At 41.3% G+C, this 18843-nt stretch overlaps 1 protein-coding gene across 1 annotated transcript in view; it reads left to right on the forward strand.

Annotated features, from left to right (window-relative positions):
• LOC140695173 (uncharacterized) overlaps nt 1-18843 on the forward strand; it is a 74689-nt gene that overhangs the window by 22517 nt on the left and 33329 nt on the right. Inside the window, exons 4-5 of the mRNA XM_072958035.1 lie at nt 6997-7094; nt 7372-7596. Coding sequence (XP_072814136.1) covers nt 6997-7094; nt 7372-7596 — 323 coding nt within the window. The remainder of the gene's footprint in view (nt 1-6996; nt 7095-7371; nt 7597-18843) is intronic.

An 18843-nucleotide genomic window follows, 5' to 3' on the forward strand; every position in this document is an offset into this window, starting at 1 on the left:
ATGTCATTGTGTATCATGATTCGGAGATGGAGTTGCTTCAGGTTTATTGATTTTTGTTTTAACATTTGTGTTGAATTCTTTCTCCAGGCTTATGTATCCTGTTGGGTTTGTTGAAACTGTAGAAGGGAAACAAAAGCTTTTTTTGGTTTCCGGAGGCCTGAGTTGCTGATGATAAGGGTTGAGGGTGGGCTGAGGAACAGAGTGACACTCCCTCTGCTCCCAGCTGAAATTGATGAACAATGAAATCAATTAAGTGTATCGGTATTTGACCAATAGAAGTTAGCGAGCCCAAACTGGCTAGTTATGCCCAAAGAAAGTACTGAATTCACCTGCAGAATTAGGTGCTTTACCAAGAAGAAGCAGCTTAGAGCAATCAGAAAAATCAGTCCTATGATGAGATATAAAGTAAATATAATATCTTTTATTTCTGAAACTTTTCTACGTTAAGTTGTGTAGAGCTAAAATTAAGTTTCAAGCACCAGGAGTTAACAGTGTGGGTGGTTCTGTATGATCATTATTCAGGAATGTGCCTAGACTCTGCTAGAGTGGCTGAAGCTGGCAGGAAAAGACCCAGAGCCAGGATTTGTCACCTTAGGGTGTCCTCCATAATGGTTCCATGTGGGAGCCCATGATTGGGTTAACAAATTGTAACAGACCCCAGCCGCCTGTCAAATTTAAGAAGAAAACGTATGCTTAGTAACTGCTTTGCAAGCAAGTGCCTGTGCATCCTCACTCCTGTCTCCTTGCCTTAAAAAGCAGAGATAATGCTTTGCTTGCGTAGATGATGTTTTAGATAGCACTCTGCTCATCGCAAAGCAATGACCCAGGCCCACAGCTATAAAGGCTGGGCTTGTGTGCAGTTAGATACTCTATTATCCCCCAAGCAAGGACCTAGCTGGTCTGGTGGTCTGCTTTGTAATTCACATGTCTAAAGAATGTATCTTATTCCCCTCACCCCATGACTTACCTAAAGATACACTAAGCCTTTGTACTCATGGTGGATTCTACAATCTCTGTCTCATCCTTCTTTCCCCAAGTTCCTGCTTACTATCACACAACTGTTAATGACGTTTTCCTTTGATTATACACAATAAATATGGGATCATTTGAGAGGCTCGTGGAGTTGGGTCCCTACGCCCTCTCTCTTTCGTGACTTTTTCCACAGAGTCTTGAGTATTCATTCCCTGTACGTAAGACTTCTGCCAGCCAGAACCCACAGTTCCAGGTGAGAAGGATGCAGGCTTTATCTCTCCTACCCGAGCGAGAGAGAGTAGAAAATTGAGATCTGCTCTTCCGTGGTCCCTTCCTGCCCCAGGTCTGCTCCAGTTCACCTGCAGCCTTCTGGCCTCTGCTCACACTGCCTCTGTCCCAGGACTGACAGCAGCCTTTTCTTCCCTGGTAAACATTTCCTGTGCCTTTTAGAAGTTGGTCTCTTCTCTGCAATACAACCCTGGCAGATGTGATGGTGGTAAACGTGCTGGAGGGCAGTCACTTGGGGACTGCCAGGAGCCATGCTGATTCTCCTGAGTCTCTCATTCGGGGTTACAGAACTGTCGAGCAGCAGAGGAAGCCCTTTAACGTGAGGCCAGCTCAGCATTGCATCACTTTCATTTTATTTTTGAATTTTCAGTGGAGAAATTATTTGTAGCAAACTGTTCCAGATTTTTGGCTGCCTGCTTTCCTCACCACCATTTCCTTGTTGGCTCTGGTGCTTGTTGTAAGAACCAGGTTTCTTCTCTGGTTATTTCTAGCAGCTGGGCTTGCCGAATCCTTGATCTGCATTTGAAGCAGAATGCTTCTTCGTGATGTCAAGCTGATTTTCCTATTTCTGAATATTTCGTGTACACTCAGCAACTCTTTCAAGTGAAATGCTCTTGTCCAATTCTGTTAACCCATATTTGCCGATCTCCTGCTTTCATGCTGAGGGCAGTTTCTTCTTCCTGTAATAAAAGTTAGCAATTTGCATTTACTATTTGAAGGTTCTGGCCCTAGGTGCTTTTGTCCTTAACAGTTTTAATACAATTCACCCATTAAAATGTGCAGCGGTTTTTACTCAAAGCCCAGAATTGTGCATCGCAGTCAATCTTAGAATATTTTCATCCCCCAACAGGAAGCCCTGTATGCACAAGCAGTCATTCCCATCTTCCTCATCCTCCCCCAGCCCCAGGCAGCCATTGTTCTCTCTCTATGGATGTGCCTGTGCTGGACATTTCATGTAAAACAAGTTATTTCATGTAAATGGAACTGTCTATTGTGACTGACTTCTTTCACACTGAGTAACTTTTTCAATGTATTTCCAGGTTGTGGCCTGGGTCAGTACTCTATGCTTTGCTATTGCTGAATTATATTCTACTGTATATCTGGGCCCTACTGTTTACCCATTCATCAGGTGATAGTCGTTTGTGTTGTGTCTGCTTTTTGTTTGTGAAGAGTAATGGCGCCGTGAATACTCCTGTAGGAATTTTTATGTGGACATTTGTTTTCAGTTCTCTTACTTGTGTGACCAGAGAGCAGAAATGCTGGGTCATTCATAAACCAAATGTTCAACTCTCTGAGGACCTGCCAGGCTGTTTTCTAAAGTGGCCACCCTGTGTTACATCCTCAAAAGCAAGGGCTGCGCGCTCCGCTTCCTCTGTGTCTTCATTAGTGCTTGTTACACATTTTTTTTTATTATAACCTATTGTAGTAAGTGTGAAGCGGTTTCTCCTAGTGGTTTTGACTTGATTTCTTTTACAGCTAATGATATTGAACATCGTTTGATTGTGCTTATTGGCCATTTGTATATTTTCTTTGAAAAATACATTTTCAGATACTTTATACACATTTTAATTGAGTTCTCTTTTTCTTGTTGAGTTGTAGGAGTTTTTTCTTTTATTTGAAGATACAAATACTTAATCAGATAAATAATTTGAAAAAATTTTCTCCTCTCAGATGTTTTTTCACCTTCTGGATGGTGTCCTTTGAAGCAAATTTTTAACATTTGATGAACTCCAATTTATCACTGTTTTCTTTGTTCCTTGAGCTTTTGGGGTAATATTTAAAATCTGAGGTATTTTATTTAAACTTTTATATAAAAAATAACTTAATTCTTAAGACTGTTCTAGGAGATGGGTGCTGTGGCTGTCCCCAGTCTATGGATAGGAGACTGAGGTGCAGAAAATTTCACTGAAATATCAGTGTCACAGCTACCCAGTGCTGTGGGATTTCAGACCCTCATGTTTGTCCCCAGCATTTGTGATCTTCACCACCATGCTCCACTACTGCCTGGAATCATTAATGAAAAAGTTTTCCTTTTTTGATTTCTTGATTGTTTGTTTTCTCATTGGGGAACTCACCTCTTCATTTTCCTTGCAGAGATCTGTGTAGGTTTATTTTAGATCTCATGTACTTATTTATTACACAGGCTCCAGCGATGATTGTGCCTAGTTGATCTAATCAATTCATACTCAAGTCTTTCCTGCTCATGACACTAAAAAGAGAGTCATGATTTACATAATGCTCAAAGAAGAATGTACTTGAATGATTTTATTTTTCTAACCAATCAAACAAATCAAATAAAAACCCGGTGTTGGAACAGATTATAAGCCCTGCAGAATAGGGTCACTGTCTTCCTTGTGTTTCATTTGATTTGTCACAGTGTCTGGATAGTGCCTTGCTGTCCAGCAGTTTTGTGAGTATACGGTGCTCGTGAATCATTGTAAGGAAAGAATTTTGACAACAGACTGTGTTGTTCATTTCACAAGGGAAAAGATCATATAGAAATACTGCTCAGATTTATTTTAAAATTAAGCTTGGTGTCTTGAGAAGGGTTCAAGAAACCATACAAAAATCTTTTTCACTAATTTTAAATCTATCTTAGACACATTATGCATACATAGCAGAGTAACTTATCAACTAGTTTTGACAAGAGGAGTGTATTATTGATTATCTATTTTAGTTGAAATATTCTACCTGGGATAAAGTAATCAGTGCCCATAAATGAACAAATATGTTTGTATTTCTATGCAACATGGGGGCAGACTTCATATGTTTTTATATAATATATATGACTGTGTGTTTTAATCTGTCTGTCAGTGTTTTTATAGTTTTTCATCAATGTTGTAACTTTAGAATTCTTCTATGGAAATCACCCCCAATTCTAGTGCAGTTTGTACTGTGTATCCTGTCTTATGCATGGGATTCCACTGTCCCCTCACTGAGGAATTTCCTCTCCTATTGAGTTAGTAGCAGAGTTAAAGGAACTGTGATTTCTAGGCCTTTGCTCTCCATGTGTTTGCAGTTGGCTGTCAATCAAGATTTTGTCTTTCGTGAGTTTTCATTGTTCAATTAGAATTTTGGAAATAACAATTAATATGTTGCAACACTCTCCCTAGAAACTTGATGTGTTTGTGCTTTTCCGTTTCCAATTTACAAAAAATGTAAATGCACTCTTGTTTTTAAATAGTCCTTTTTCACTAGATATTTGTTTACTTCTTTATAGTCAAAATATTTTTTTCCCAATGAATGAATAGGTTTGCATGTTTTAAAAGATACCTTACTTTTTAAATTTCTTATTCTAACAGGTATATTCGTTGTACAGAATTTAGAAAATAAGGATAAACACAATTATAACTTAAAAATGGCCTCTAATCTCACCTGGAGATACAGTTGTAAGGTTTGAAATTGAGAATTACAAGTCCTCTCAAACTGTTCTTCTATTTCAAGTACGGTTTGGTTACTGAGATCCTCGAATTCCCATATGAATTGTAGCAGCAGATAGTCAGTTTCTGCAGAGGAACCCACTGGGATTGTGATCGAGTCCACGTTGAATATATGGATCGCTCTGGGGAGCACTGCCATCCCAAGAATGCTGTCATTTGATTCAGGAATGTGCGTGGTGTGTCTGTCCAGGTATTTAGGTATTCTTTAATTTTTTTCAGCATTGCATAGAGTTTACATTGGATTATTTTACTATATATTTTGCCTTTATACTGAGGACAAGTGTGCAAGGTACCGGGATCAGAAGTGTATTGGAGCTCCGCAGCTTGCTGCCACCATGGACGCTGTGCTCTTGCTTCGCCCACTGTACAATGTTGCACAAAATAGGACCTAAGTAACTCTCTCTTGAAAGAATGATTATATGATTGCTGGATGATGCTTGAGAGTCCTTGTGATGATGTCTTTTTCCCAGAATTTCCCCTCTTCTTTACTATGCCCTTTCCCTTCCTTTCCTCCAGCCTGTGTTTCAGCCTGCCTGTGGCATTGATTTTCCTTGTCTGTGGACTCTTCCTTTCACTAGTTCGTGATAATGCTACATGTGAGATGTGGAAACTTGCTAGATGTCAAGAAAGAGGAAATCCATTGCATTCTAGTTTTTTTAGAGTGTGCTATTGTATTATCGATTGAAATGAAATCAGGCTGACCCATTGAGCCATCCCCTGAGCTCTTTTTGCCTTCCTACAGGTGATACTGCTCTCGTTGCTGCATGTGCCCTTCCCCCAGACTTGGTTTTGGGGTTGAGTAAGTCACCGTCACTGGAGCCCTCTCTTTAAATGATGAAGAGAACATTTGCTCTTTCTCCCTGTTTGGGGACTTGGATGAGATGAGGCAACAGATAAAGAATGGAGCCCCACCTCATTCTGACCCCCGCTCTTTCCGTTCCTTTCTCCAGGGGAAGAGTACAATTCAAAAATATAAAGATTGTGAACTAATGAGATAGACAAGACAACCGATCATTTATTAAATACCCTTTCATGCCAGAAACAAATGTATTATACACACAAAAAGCACATAAAATACGGTAGTACTGTGGTTACAAACGTGGGTCCGAGTTCGAGTCCTGGTCTGGAGTGACAAGTCCTGTGAGATGGAGAATTGGTAGGTCGGCTTAGCCTCTCTTGGACTTGTTTTCTGTCCTGCAGAGATGGGGCTCGCTAGGCGTCCCTCCCCCGTAGAGGTGCTGAGGGGTGTAAAAGACACGTGTAGGCAGACCGAGCACAGCTGCTCTTTCCTCGTAAGTGCAGGATAGCATCGCTTTTGCGGTGATGGCTTTATGACTGCACCGTGTAGACTCTCAGTGCTCCAAAGGGATGCCTTGCAGATTGGAGATGGGATTCTCACTTCTGTATATACCCAAGGATTGTGTTATTGGGCCTTGCTAATTTGACTCTATTCTTTAGAAAGTACATAATGTAGATATATTTTTCAAACATGCATGATTTTTTCTTTTATTATTTATAGTTCTACCCTCTCATCTCTTGGTGTGACTTTTCATGGAATCCAGGAAACAGTCCTAAGCAACCTGCCTCTTCACACTTCTCCGTGGTGGTTTCCTTCCCTGACTAGAAGAGGGTTTTGCATAGGTAATTTTGATTGCTCCCCTTCTCTTGGAGACTCTCTGTTTTTCTGCCCATCTCTCACCTGTCCATCTGTCCATTTCTCTACCCACTCATTCTTCTGACTTGTTTCAATAAGCATTTCAGGCAGCTTACAGAAGAACAGGTACCAAATAAACAGGTGAGAAAATGGGGCCAAGTTCATACAGTGAGGCTAGGAGTTGAGCCTGTGTGAGAGTTGCCAGCGTGAGACACACGCCTCTGCCTTGTGACTTATAAGATAGACAACATCAATGTGCCTGAAGCTCCCAGCAGACACAGGGAAACAGGGTTTGTGGGAGATGCTCATTGGCTGTGAAATAAATAAGTGGCTTAGTAGAAGCCCAGCCTTTCCAAGTACTAAGGCTTAGGAGAATATTTTAGTGTCTTCCAAAATCAGATTATTGCATCTTTTCTTTTTCAGAGTTTTATGTATAGTTGGTTTACATTCTATACCTGGAAATTTCTCCAAAACTTCTGCCCACGTGAGTCCCATGACTCGGGAATGGGGTGGTTCTGCTCATTGACGGGTGTTGGCCAGAAACGGAAAATGACAGCCTCCAAGGAGCCTGGGATTTATCAGTTATGTTTTGTCAGTGCTGTAGATTTCAGAAAATGCTTTCACCTTTTCTTTCCATCTGAGGCAGCAGCGCGCTCTCTTACCAGCATCAGGAGCTCAGGGCCACGGGATGGTGGGGGCTGACTGCACTGCCGTCAAGACAGCTGAGCTAGTCACTGCAGGTGTGGTTCTTTTACATACTGCAGTTCATGCTCTTTACTAGAATGTTTCAACAGGGAGTTAATTAACTGAGTTAATTAACATTTTATAAATATGATGCTTTGTTGAAAAGACAGTCATAGGCAGAATATAAGTTGTGATCACTTTAAAAATGGTTTCATTACTGAAATTTCAGTAGGAAAGATCCAGTTTATCTTATTTCCGCCTCTCTTTAAAAGTAACAAAGAAACAAGACAGAAAAAGCAGAGGATGATTTCTGTTCTTCCTCTCGGCTTGCAGGTGCCCTCACCTCCAGTGGCATCCATCCAGACACCAGCACTGACACTGGCCGTGCTCAGAACTGCCTCAGCCCTGAAGACACATCTGACAAATGGAAGGGGGCCGCGCCCTGTTACAGCAGGTGCTCTCACTTTGTGGGTCCTTATGTAACTGCGCGGTGTTATTCAGGATCGCCCTTTCTACACTTTGTGACGCTGCTGCGGTGTCTCCTAGTTATTTGTTTCTGTAAGTACTCGTGTAATTTTCCAATGTGTGGTACTAGACATCTAAAAATGCATTTTTCAGATGAAAAATAGTGTGTATTTAATATAAATGTCTGAAAAAAGGGTCAAATGGATCTATCCTGGTGCCAGTACTCAGAGATAATAATTAACACATTAACATCTATTTTCTGTTCTTTTCATCAGTGTGTATTACCTCTGTCATAAAAACCAGCGAGCAATGTGTGCCTGTATACTGTGTGGAGACCTCCATTTTCCATTCGGCTTATTACACATTTTTCTACAATATTCTATCTCCCCTGGCATGATTTTTAATGACTAGTATAGCATTCTGTCTTGTGGAGTCCTCGTCCATTTTACTTTGGACTTAAATAAACTTTTAAATTCCAAGTATACTTAACTGAAATTCTGAAAAGAGATCTGTTGTGGTACCGAAAGTCCCCTACATCCCTTCCCCTTTTTTCCTGAGAGTAAAAACTGCTGACAATGTGGAGTATATATTTCATGACCTTTATGCCTATGTCATATAAATAAACTCATACATACACGTATATGAGAAATCTATGTCTATGTGTGTGTATATATGCTTTATTGAAAAATAAGGCCATACTATATGTTTTCTGCAGCTCGGTTTATTCACTCAGGTATATATCACAGACGTCCTCTCTCTCCAGACTCACCCGGTCCTTTCAGATAGAGTAGAGGGTTTTCCTGATATGCAGGTTTGGTCTCTTGTGTAAGGACACCTTTCGTGGGAGCGTACTGTGGACAAGGCCTTGGACCACGCCGAAACACCGGAACTTTAGTGCCCACAGCTCACCGTGATTTACCGCATCATTGTCTTGATGGTGGACACTTAAGTTTTCTCCATTTTCCACTGTCAGAAAGGGTGTTTGACTGGCATACTTCTTATACAAACATTCCTGTGATCTTGTATGAGTATTATTTTCGTTAAGGTTTCTGGAAATTTAGTCCTTGGATGTGACAACTACATAAATCACAGGCTCCTTTCAAGTGAATCAAGAAATTCCTTCTCCTGTGGGGCATGAAAAGATGTAGAATAACTTATGTAACCAATTCTCTATCGCTGGATATGATTTCACTTCAGCTTTTCTTCTCACCATTGTAAACAGTGCTGTGTAAATGCTCTGATAAGTACATCTTTTTGAACTGAATTTTTCTAAATGAAACGATTCCAAAATGTGGAGTTCAGCCTGTGTGTACACACGTTTTTCAGAGTTTACATATCCATTGACATGTCATCCTCCAAAAGATCGCTCACAGTTTGTTCTCTCAAAGATGGACACTAGCTAGAATATCTTTTAAAAATATGTGCCAATATGATGAGCAAAAGTACTTTTTCATTGTTTTAATTTGCACTTGATGACCAGTGAGGTATTGAGCATTTTTCACTCATTAGCCATCTGACTTTTAAAAAGTGAATGATCTCTTTTGTCCTTTGCACACATTTAAGTGAGGCAGCTTCTTGTTGCTTTGTGACAGCTCTATGTATATTATGAACATTAACCCCTTGTCTTCATCAACATGTATCAGAGAGCTTTTCCTTGTCATATTTTGCCTTTCATTTTGTTCAGTAGGTTCATTTTTGTTGTGGCCCAAAATAATCTTAAGATTGTAAATGTCTTCTTTTTGGGTTTTATTCCTGATATTATTCTTAGAAATACTTTCTTATAATGGTATAAATTTCTTCTGTAGGTTTTTTTAATCTCTAAGATGGAGATGATGATGGTACTTGTTATAGTGAAGAGAAGTTGAATTAATATGAGCAAAGAATTATATTCGCTGTTATTAGTACTTTCTAATATTCACATCACATTCTGTAATTTTTCTTGCGGTCATTATGACTGGAATAGAATTTGTTTTTTCCAGGGGATTCTCTGATTGTCCCAAGACAATTATTGAATTCCTACTTTGCTTTTTAACTTGAAATCCCACCTGTAAAGAATACTTATGTACACTAGAGTCTCTTTTTGAGCTCATGGTTTATTTTTATCAATCTTACTTTCTTACACTAGCACTATATCTTACATATTGTAAACATTTATTTAATATCTGACAGTGCGATTTTTTGATTCTCTTTTCGATCCCAAATTTTCTTGGTTAGTATTATGACTTTATTATTCCTGAAGAATTCTAATATAATTTTTCAAGTTAAAAAAAAAAGAAGTGCTGTCGTGGGATTTTTTAGTACTTTTGAATTATCTTTAGGAGAACGTACATTTTTACAAAACTGCTTTCCTCCATACAAAATGTTGATGTCTCTACTTTCACACCTCTTACTTTACCCCACAGTACAGTCCTGTACTTCCACCATGTACAACATGGGCATTATTTTTGAGTTTATTCCAGATTATTGTTGATGTTTTTGTTAATTATTTAAGTCAGAATTTTTTGCTATTGTATATTTTAACTGTTAAAACTGACACCTAGGAAGGCAGATTCGGTTTGTAAATACTCACTTTGTAACTTCTCATTTAAAATTGTAAGTATTAAGTACTTGTTACAGAATCCTTTCTTTTCTGTTTTTAAAAATTTGTTTCCAAGATTCTCAAAATGGTCATAGCAAAGTAGTATAGGTGGGGACAGAGATGGAGAGAGGTAGTGTGGCTCATGTACAAACTGTGAGCACTTTCATGGCTGTGTTTACGCTGGAAAAGCCGCTGAAGAGTCCAGGATAAAACAGGGGTGGCTTTGTATGCAGTTGAAAGCCAGCTTTCTTGCCTGGTGAAGCCTGGTGGGCGTGACAGGTAGATGATCAAGGTCGAATGGAGGTTATTGGCTGCACAGAGCGCTGTGTCTGAGAACTGGAGAATATCGCCATGGGAAATGCTTGGTGCCAGGAACAAAGCAGAGGAGCTGGGGACCCTGTGTGTTAAGGAATTTCCAGCCCTCGGAGTGGGAAGATCAGACTCTGCATTCAGATCTGAGTTTGAATTCATCCTCTTTAGTTTACTTGTCCTCTGACTTTTGTCAAGCTATATACCCTATTTCACTTCCTGTTTTCTTATCTCTCAAAATAGGAGAATTATAGCCTGCTGCCAGATTGTTTGATCAGGTTAAATAATTAGTGTCTATAAGATGCCACGTACAGTCACAAGCTCAGTGAGAAATGGGCTGTCACCTGTTCTTCTGCAACTCACTGCTTGACAAGACATGTGGGAAAGCCAGTCCCTAATTTGTGTGTGATGCAAGTAGGAACAAAATTAATGTCTTGCCTTTCCCTAGCAGTATACTTACAGCTTTGCTTCATTTACTTCTTTCCTCCTTTCCTTTCCCCTTTCCCATCCTCCACCAAAAGATCCTGAGACTCTCTCAGAATAGTAGATTCAAATTACTTTAAAGGTTGGCTCATCCTCATGAAATGATAGTAACATAAAAAAAAATCTGTGCACATCCCACAATACATTGTATTTGATTTACACACACACGTGTGCACACATACACACACACAATCAGGCTACCTTCCACTTGCAGAGGGATAAGGACCACTTTTTCTGAGTTTTCACTCACTGAGCTTGAGAACAATGTCTCTTACACAGACTTTCACCAGGCTTCGTGCATGGTGTTTTTAATTGAATTTCGGCTTTGTGGCCATAGATATAGTCTCCTAATAGAAGAGAGAAAGTGGAGACATAGACATTCCGCTGAGATATTGGTGTCATCATATTTTAGTTGGAAAGGACTTAAGACAGCATAGAGTCGTAATATTATATGGGTGAGAATCCATGATGTTGTAACTTGGACAAGAACATGGACCTTCTGCCGTCTTGTCCACAAAGGTGAAGAGGCAACTGGGCAGGGGATGGTAGGGATCCTTCTTGCTTGAGTTCCATGTTCTTGCTAGTTTTCATTGCTCAGTTGCCTTTAGTTTATGTCCATGAGGCCTCTCATGGGAAGGTCACTCTGTCCTGATAGATTGAGTTTCTTATCAGCAAAAAGCTCTGGACCCACTCATATTTCCCAGAGTTTTCTGCTGACCTGCTGACACTTTATATAATTGAGACCTAAGAAACTACAGAATATAAAATCCTTATTGTTATTGTTTGCCCTCGAGTTCCATAGGAAGGGGTGCTGTCTCAGGCTGTCTAAAGCCAGATCTGAACAAAGATAGGGTGACAGGCTGTGCTGCTGGTCCTCCACAGTTGAAGGGGATTTCCAACTTAGCTTTATATTCAAGGCAGATGAGTTCAAATCTTGCCTTTACCAGTTATTATCTTTGTGAATTTGGGGAGAAACTGTACTTTTTTGTGTCCAAATTTGTTTATCTGTAAGTAAGTTCAGTATTTATTTTAAGGTTTCTGTTTTAGAATTGAATGAGCTAATACTCTCATTTATACCTAAAATAGTGATCTCATGGTTCTATGCTGGTGCCTTGGTAGTTGATTACTAAGGGACTCCGCAGTGAGATTGGGGGTGGGGGACCCTGGATAATAGAGCTTATATTCCAGGATATGCTTGTAAAAGACTGGATGTGCAGTGGATTTTTAGTAAATATCTACTCCTTTCCTAATCTGCATTGATTGTGTATATATCTTTATACTAATATATGAACAATTTTTATTGCAATTTAAATATCTTTGTAGTATTTACAATATCTAGTTATAAAAATACGTGAAATAAAAAGATTTGAATTTATTTTCTTTTCAATAAGCAAAACAAAATAAAATAGAAAAGAAAAAAGTTTTGAAGGAGTAGAAATAATTTTATTTCTGTGGAATCAATTCCTTGTAATAGGTTTTTTGTTCATGTTGTTAAAAAGCATATAAAATTGATAGGTGGTGAAATACTGGAAATGAGGAAACAGTGGAGACATACTACCTCTAAGGCAGTCAATTTGTTACCAAGTCCAAACTCGTTCTGCTTGCTGCATGACAGGCCGATTAATCGGGAGATGAGATGTTGGAGTAAGGAAAAGAGACTTTATTTGTAAAGCTGGCAGACCCAGAAAATGGCATATTGTTATCCAGTAGAACTCTCTTCCCCAGGGCAGAATTCAGTCTCCTTTTATACTAAAAAGCGGCGGGGATGTGGCTGGTTGTTGCAAACTTCTTGCTGTATGAATTGTTTGTCCTTGAAATCCTTTGTTCCTGCAGCTGTCCATGTGGGTCAAATTATGGTGCCCCTGTAAAACCTCCAAAAAAAAAGAAAGGTTATTCACTATTTTACAACTTGCCATCTATACATAAGTGTAGAAGAGCAAATATCCTTAAAGATCAGAGCCCGGAGAATAGGCCCTCCTGGATATTTCAGGCTAAAGGCAACTTTCTTTTACAAAAGGTGCAGAGATAGCAAGTCTGAGCCTAGAAAACAAGGTACAGGATTAAAGCCAAATGAACACATCTAACATGGAGTGAAATTTGTTCTTTCTATTACAATTTCTTTTTCTCCCTCATAAATAATTTTAGTAAGAAACATGAGCAATTTTTTTATTTTTGCTTCTTAATAAAGGACTACAACTACAATTTAGTGAGCAGGGATGCTGTGCGTGCCTTGGTGTCACAGCAAACTCTTGTTGGTGGTGGTCGACCCTGCAACATGCCTGATGCCCCGTGAGTGTTGGTGAGGGTCCCCCTAACCAGGGGCTCTATTCAGGAACCACCATATGCGCGTTGACCTCTGGCACCTCTTTTTCAGCTGCAGGAAATTTTTTCAGATTCTATGATAGAAAAATCACTCCAGCTAGGGATAATCAGGGAGTAAAGGAAGAGGAAAAGGGCTTGAAGTAGAGTAGAAGAGAAAGACAGAAGCTCAGGGAGCCTGGGGGCTTGGCAGCGCTGCCTCAGGAGAGAGAGGAGCAGAGGTGTGGATGGGACCGGCTACAGAACCAGCTCCTGCAGCTTTCCCTGCACCCAAGCCACACAGCTTTTAATAGGGCCCAGGACTCTCTCCTGGCTGGATGTCACCCTGGGCAGAACCTTGAGAATCGAAGGTAAGGGGTGGGCAGCACTCACCTAGGGGGTCACTGAGGACTTTGGTCAAGTCCACATTGACTTTTCCAGTCATGTGCCTTCACCTGTTCTTTATCTCAGGATCTGAGAAGCAGGAGCAAGGAACTCAGGGAGAGATGCAGGAAGATATCTGACTGTGTTAAGAGACGACAGTCACAGTGACACTGGGAGCGAAGACACTTGCAGCAAAGTAAAATAACTTCACAACCATTGCATCAGAGCTGCATGTGTGAGAGAGCCTAAGCCTGTCTCAGAGTGCAGGGGACAAGCGGAATGGAATGGTAAAATTAACACTGACAATTGAAATTTTGTTAAATAGCCTGCTACTTTTAATTTTATCACTTCAATGTATGCAGGTGTATTTCTATGAGCATTTATAGGTTCACACAACCCCACCAGCCCCTCTTGCCCCCACGGGGGATGGGATTTCTCAAGCACAGTGCCCCTCCTGCTTGCTTGGGCCACGCTGCGGGTCCTCACCTGGGGCCGGACTGCTACAGTACACTGAGTCCCCGAGGCACGGCCTGGGATACATGACAGGAACAACTGTGCTCTTGGCTGAGGGCCTCCATTTCCCCCTGCAGTGTAAGAATGCCGGTGACTCAGTTAGAAGCATGCATCCAAGCCGTCCTTCCGTGTCATCACCATCTAGAAGCGGTGCCTGAATCTTCTGAATTTCTGCAGAATGTGGTTTACAATCACCTTGAACAAGTGAGTGTGTGTCCTCTTTCAAGTGGAGGAGTTACTGCCATTTTCCTGGAACTTACTCACCACTAGTCCATCTGATTTTTCTGTGCTAGGATTCAGTATGGCCTGCTAATAACTCTGCAGTCAGATCTAGAAACCCTGATGAAGAGGATTATTTATTTTCTTTCCTTATATGATAGTATTTTACTTTCAAATTTCTGAGTTTTCAGTTCTTGGAGGAATGTTTTGGGGGTTGGAGAAACAATTTTGCTCTTACCATCTTTGTGACCTGTTGCTATATGCGTCTCACCTGTCTTCTGTCACTTGTGAGGCGGTTCTATTTTTGACCCTGTCCGGGTTGTTCATATTTTAAAACATAAAATCTGTAAAAGTACAGTCCCTTTTACTCTGAAGACATTCCACAAATACTCCTTTAATCTGGGTATGGTTTTAAGAAGACACAATAATTGGAATATATACTTGCAGGTTGCCAGTGCAAAATCCCCAAATTAATAGTCGAGCTCAACATCTAAAATCTTTCTAATCTACCATGGATTTGTATGGATAAGTGAAGTAGTTTGCTAAGAACTCAATCCTCCCAAGCTGATGCTCTGCCAGATGGTGGAGCCGAGGGACGAGGGTGTGTCCTGCCCTTACTGAGCTGACAGTTTCATGGCAAGGACCTTCACCAGGTGAAGAAATTGAAGTTTCTTCTAAGAACAGTGGGTCTGAAATGAGTCCAAAAGCGTGGGAGAGACACAATCACATTTGTCTCAAGTAGGGGATAGTGGCTGTGGGGCCACTTGGGAGACTCATGAGTCCAGGTGGGCAGTGCTGTTGGCTTCCACTTGAGCGGTGGGACGGTCAGTGGGTAAAAGCGAACAGATTGAAGGCATGTTTAGATGGTAAAGAGGAAAGGATCAATGATTTCTGTGAAGGTAGGATGGAGTAAGGCCCAGGTTTCTGGGTGGATTAATGAGTTAAATAATGGTCCTGCTGTGTTCTGAGGAGGGAAAGCAGCAGAGGGAGTTCTGGGGGAAAACTGATGAGTTCAGCTGTGGGTAAAGTGAAAGGCTGTTAGATGTGTGGTCTGGGAGCTCTGGTGAGAGCCAGTAGTGAGTAGGGGGCGGGGAGAGAGACTTTCAAATCATTTTGTCTTGTGAAAATACATACAAGAATGAGTAATGACACAACCCCTGTATATTCTGGATTTAAAACCCAGTAACATTTTGCTATATTGACTGCAGGGGTTCTTAATTTTTTTAATAGAAAAAAAATAAATAGAAACAAAATAGTGGAGTTAATGAATATCTTAGAGTTGATGTGTGTCCTTGTATGTATTTTCATACCTCATCTGTTTATAAACATAATCTACAAAAAGTTAACTTGCTTAGCATTAGAGTTAAACAGAGGGACGTGACACACTCTGTTGGTGGTTCAAGGTGATTTCTTGGGCAAATTATGTAGCCTCTCTGTGCCTTAGTTGCATCTTCTGTGACTGCCCCCGTGCCCCTCATCACAGCTGATTTCCTAGACTTGAAGTTGGGAGGGAGGCTGCTGAAGGGAGTAAGAGGTGGCAACTGCTAGGGTCACTGAAGAGAGAGACAAAAACAGATTAAAGCCGAGAAACTGAGTGCTAATACCCTCAAAGGAGAAAGAATCCCTTAGTTTTTTGAGCCACTTAGCCTAAGAGAACGAAAATCATGTGGATCCAAAGCTCTTGAGCATATGAGTATTGTGGGTGGGAGGGTTTCATCAGAAAAGGGTTGAGAAAAGGCCTTTTGGTTTCCTTTTACGTTTCCAGTAAGGATGAGGCGCAGAAGAAAAACCACCCGTTTCACTGTAGAAGGTGCTGTTTTGTGCGAAACTGACCGAAGGTTGGAAACCATTCATCAGTGGTGCTGGCAAAAGAAGAGACTTCTGGATTGGGTGGGGCACTTGCTGTGACTTCCAGGTGACCTGCTGGCTGGGGGCTGTGAGGCGGGCAGTAGGTTTGCAGTGTGACCTGGGTATAATCCCTGGCATTGAGGCTGCTGATCTGACTAGCAGAGCTGGGCAGACACCGTCCTAACGGGGCTGCTCGGGATGAGGCCTGGGACACCTGCCATGCTGAGGGCGAGAGGAGAGCTCCCCTGAGGTTGTGTCCCTGTGAAGATTAGAAACGTCCTCCTGCAGGGGAGGAAGAGCCTCTGAGCAGCGGGCCGGATGCACAGGCAAGACCAGCCTGAGCACGGAGATTTCAGGAAGCCGGAATTCATACAGGCCCGAACAGCCTTGTTCCTGAGAAACTGGAGGGAAAAGATGCTGCAAATGCAGGCTAAGTTCAGACACTATTGTGTGTCATGAGTGATAGGAAAAGACTGTTCAGGCAGCCACGAGAGAACCCTGTGGTTGTCCCAGTTGGGCGTCACACAGGAGGGAGGAGCAGAGTTATATACTTTGCCACTTATTAGCTGTGTGACTTTGAGCAATATCACCCCACTTCTCTCTATATATATCTACATCTGTAAAGAGACAGTGACAAGCTCGTGTCATCAGAATGCTTTGTTTAACTCTGATCCCCTTTGTCCAGTCCTGTCAGTGCTGCCCTGCAAGGTTCTGCAGCGGCTGCTCTTGCCCTGTGATGGGAGGGCATAAAAGGGCATTGTAGCACCCGAGGGCAGAAAGGGGTTGCTTTAAAAGCAGACATGTAGCCTCCTGCAGCTGCAGACCTGCAGGCAGTTTGGTTCATGGTCGTGGAGAGGACTTTGGAGGCCTTAGCGTCGTCTTAAGACTTGTTTTCCCTTGGGGACCTGATTTGCCTTTGCAGATTAATGTTGAAGATTTGGGCTTCTGGCAAAGCTGTTTTCAGAGATGGGTATATACGTAAAATATCATATAAAATAAAATGATTTATTTAACGTGTGCGACTTTGCAGCTGTTGGGAAGAGCTGTGTTGGCCTGGTCTCCACGGGGGAGACCAAGGGTCAGCAGAGCGTGCGGGAGGGAAGGCAGCCTGCAGTGCTTCTGCGGGGTGTTCTCCCCAGCAGGGCGCTCTGCTGAGTTGTCTCTTCTCTGAGTTTGGTTGCCAGAGGAGCAGACAGCAAAGTAATGAGTTCTGGAGGGATTGTATAATGACAGGAAGAAATAGGAACCTGGAGATTTTCTGGACTAAAACACGCTTTTGGTTCCTGATTCAGTGTGTTCCATTACAGAATTGATGAGTTGTGTCTATTCTGGAACGTCATTGAAATAAACGTTCAGCCTAAATGTTAAGGGCTTTGATTTATTTGGCTGGAGGACTCGAGCCGGGATGACAGCCTCTCAGATCACTCTGAGGGACTGCTCCCAAGAGGTAGTGGAGGAGCTAGGATAAATAGAATCTTTACAACAAAGATCAGGTAATTGGAACAATAAAATATTGCTTGTTATCTAAAGAAAACCAGATATCTCAAGTTCAAGTATTTAGTGGTTTTCTATGTATGGTGGGAAGCAAACATTTGGGTCATTGAATTCATTCCTTTGGCAAGCACCTGGCTATCTAGGGCCAGTATCCTGTCCTTTCTTGCACTGAGTCTGCTCAGAGGGCACCACTGTGAGTGGCTGAGAGGCCGGGCTGTAGGCATGAACTCGCTGGGGGTTGGCAGCAGCCGCTGATGATTTGGATTCAGCATTCTTTGTTTACTGACATGGTTGCAGTATTTTCATGCACATTGTAGTATTTTCATTCACAGTGTTCCCCCTTGGTCCTAAATTCGACCAATATTTTGAGAGACATTTCATGACCAATTTTGTCCCACGGTGCTAGGATGGCTCATTCCTAGTTCAGGTGAAGAATCTTCTGAGTTGCCATTCAAGGTGTTAGTTTTTTTTATCAGGCCCTGTTGATACTAAAAGTTCTCTGGATCACCTGTCTTACTACTCTATTATGATCCAGGAAGTGTTTACCCATCTTTGCTCATTCCCATACCTAGAATCACACTATTATATTTATTTTATTCAGGGTTATAAATTTTATCTGTTTCTTCAAGATGTTTAGCCATCATCCATCTTGTGGGCCTAGTTACACATTGGGAAATGTAACAGACAACAATTTTATAAAATAGACAGGATATAAGTAATACAGCTAGTAACGTTAATAAAGTCACGAGTAAGAATTTAATAGTCGAGAAGTTGTATTTTTGGGTTAAAATTTTGCTTGTGTTTCTGAGTTTGATCCTATGAGAAAGTTCATATTTATGGTCAGGGTCAGAGCAGGTATTAATTGGCCAGTTGAAATCTCCCACCTTGTAAGATCAACAGTGGCCTAAACAGAACTATAAATTCTTTTTAGAATAACGTTTCTGAGGGCTATCTAGTTAGAGCCTTGGAGTAGGGAAAACCACCAAGGTAACACAGAAGTACTAGACATAGTAATTTATCATAAACTTAGCAATTGGAGTAGTTCATAATCAAAGGTTGGAGAAATTATCAAAGTAATTGGTATACAGTCCTGGCCCGGTGTCTTGGGTCAGCAGTCTAGCTCAGATGTCGTCTTCTTCTCATCCTGGTATGGAAGCTTTTTCTCCATTTGGGCATTGTTTTAAGGTGAGCAGTGCTCTATAGGCCAGTGCACT

Source organism: Vicugna pacos, unplaced genomic scaffold, assembly GCF_048564905.1.
Source record: "Vicugna pacos unplaced genomic scaffold, VicPac4 scaffold_165, whole genome shotgun sequence".
NCBI classification, from domain to species: Eukaryota; Metazoa; Chordata; class Mammalia; order Artiodactyla; family Camelidae; genus Vicugna; species Vicugna pacos.